Below are 2,563 nucleotides of genomic sequence, written 5' to 3' on the forward strand. Positions count from 1 at the left end.
CTTACCTGGTTATAAAACCCCAGCCTCTTACACAGTGCTTTCACAATCTGAACTGGCAGAACTCTTAAGGAAAACAACTGTAGCAATCCTGGCTTGCTGCTTTTGGCTGGTAACAGACCAACCCTTCACCTATCAGTGGCCCTTGGGGTCTCTAGACTCTCAGCTGTGCTGAGTCCTAACAGGTTACATTTCTGGGGCTTTAACCTGGTTCAAGTCCCTGGAAACTACACTCACCCTTCCGCAGTCAAGAATACTGTTCTATGAAGGTTGTTCACAATGGTCCTCCACGGAGTAGTACAATAATAATAACTCACATTGTGCCAGAAGTAGCACTGAGCCCTTTACAGAAAATATCTCATTTAATCTTCACAACAATCCTTGAGGAAGGAATTATTGACTTTTTTTTTCCCCAGAAGGGGAAACTGAGATTTAATTAGCATACCTAAGATCTGCCCAGTCAGAAAGTGGCTGAACTGGAATTTGAATACAGTAAACCAGGCAGCTCATCCTTAAGGACACCAATTGCTTGATGGTGAGAGAATGCACGCAGGAGACGCGTCACAGTTTGCCTTGGATCTCAGTCCTGTCCGGTGCTCTAGTTATATTGTTTGCCCTGCATTCCAGCCCAAAATGCCCTGGTGTAGAAAAAAAAACAAAACTCAAACCAAATGAAGCAGAAGGCTGAGAAAGGCTGAGACGAAAAGAGGAACTAAAGGTCTGGGGTAAAAGGTCTTTCTGGTAAGTTTAGGCGTCTATCACAGGGAAGTGGTTTTGGCCGTCCCACCCAGCCTCCTGGGAGGAAAGAAGAGCAGCAGCTGGTGCGGCAGAGTGGCTCCAGAGACTCAGATGTCCATCCCTTGTGTTAATACATTTTTCCAGGGTGCAAGAAAATACGTGGTGTTCTCTGCAGGCATTCCAAATGATAGAAAACCCCAGCGTGTTTGTGAAGAGGAAAGGGGGAGGGGAAAAGGAATATACAGAGAGGAAACAAAAGAAGAGAGGAGAAATAAGAACATCAATTAGGGTGAAGACAAAAATGGTCTCAGGAAGCCCCTTGGACACCATGGGCATGGCCTGAAGTTCTCCTGTTTCTCAACCTGCCCAGCTGGGGCCATCCACAGGACGAGGGAGCAGGTGGGGACAGTTGGAGGTGGAGGGGAGTTCTGATAGAATCCCACACACACCTACTATTCCCCGTCTCTATCCTATCTCATCAAGTTTCCCTGTCTTTCTTTCCTGCTCTTTCTTTCCCATTATGCCACCCCCTCTCCCTTTTCCATTTCTCCACCCTTTACTTTTTCCTTCGGTGCTTATTTTCTCACCTTGTAAATGCACGCAGCCCTATAACAGTTGCTAGTCCTGGCTCTGGAGTGTGACTCTTTACTCCCTTGTTAGGAATTGAGTGAGTTGTTGAATCCAAAGCATCCAGTGTCCCTGCTCTTACTGAGGTCAGGACCCGTGGGGAGCAGTTGGTAGCATCCCAGCACTTTCAAAGGTGTAACTCGGTTCTGAGTCTTTGCCTGTTCCACTCAGGACCCCTGGGAGCCTTGAACTGTATCACGTGGAACATTTTGTAATTCTGCTGCTGCAGGGGAAAGATGTTTGCATGCTTTGGGAATCTATGACTCAGTGTTATTACTCTCATTCCTTCTGGGATCATGGAGTTAGTGGTTCTGTACCTTCATGTTTTTTTTTAAGTCAACACAAGGTGAATTTTTTTTTCAATAAAAAACCTGGCCCAATACGAGGTCTCATTCTATAAAGATGTATCATTTCCAAGTTCCTTTCACAGTGAAAGGAACTTGGACAATTTACCAATTTTTTTTTCACTATGTGCCTTAGATATATCTCACTAAAAACTGGTATTGGACACAACAAAATAACATTTGCAGAAGGTAATACTGTAGTGACAGCACTGAGATTGATTGTTATACCCTCTGAGTATTTAAGTGGTTACATCCTAATTATGTAGAACATTGGTCCACTAACAAAATAGAGGACAGCAGCTGGGCATTTATGTCATTCAATGTTCAGAGATAAAGTCAGCCATCCTTTTCCATTATTTTCTGCAGTTAAGATTTTATATTGAAATCTGACAGCAGTATTTTTCAAGCTACTGTATGAAGAGGATGCTGAAGGCCATCACTCTATAGCACACTGCAATGGAAGGCCTCTTCTGTTCCCTAGTTCCGGTGCACTTCCAAAGTACACCCAGCAATCCAGCTTTATTTCTGTCCAGGAGGCTGGGTGTCAAGGATGGGATATAAGCACAAGTATGTATAAGGAGCAAGATTACAGTCAACAGACTCTGAAAGTTGAAAATGGCAGACATAGTGAAGCCCAATGTTCTTGAAATTGTATGTTAGTGTGATTAGTTTGGACTTAGTTTCCAAAGCATACATTCTTTTTACTGCCAGGGAAAGTGCGTCTGAGGGATATATACTGTATGCAGAGGGGAAGGATGCAATGTCATAGAAAGTTGGACAACTTCAGATGGTAAAATTCACTCTCTAGTGTTGTTAGTAAGGGTGCTAGACCATTCATTTCTCCATTCAACACATAT

The 2,563-nt window shown here is 43.7% G+C and overlaps 1 protein-coding gene across 1 annotated transcript; it reads right to left on the reverse strand.

Annotated features, from left to right (window-relative positions):
• Positions 1-2,113: 2,113 nt before the first annotated feature.
• On the reverse strand, positions 2,114-2,335 carry LOC114491360 (protein kish-A-like). The gene has a single exon (XM_036029741.1). It carries the CDS (start codon positions 2,330-2,332, stop codon positions 2,114-2,116), a length of 219 nt encoding a protein of 72 aa, XP_035885634.1. The 5' UTR covers positions 2,333-2,335.
• Between the last annotated feature and the right edge of the window lie 228 nt (positions 2,336-2,563).

This window comes from Phyllostomus discolor, chromosome 1 (assembly GCF_004126475.2).
Source record: "Phyllostomus discolor isolate MPI-MPIP mPhyDis1 chromosome 1, mPhyDis1.pri.v3, whole genome shotgun sequence".
Taxonomy (NCBI): Eukaryota; Metazoa; Chordata; class Mammalia; order Chiroptera; family Phyllostomidae; genus Phyllostomus; species Phyllostomus discolor.

Coding starts and splice junctions, on each gene's coding strand:
- LOC114491360 (XM_036029741.1), bottom strand. CDS start 2,332: ATGTCTGCCATTTTCAACTTTCAGAGTCTGTTGACTGTAATCTTGCTC.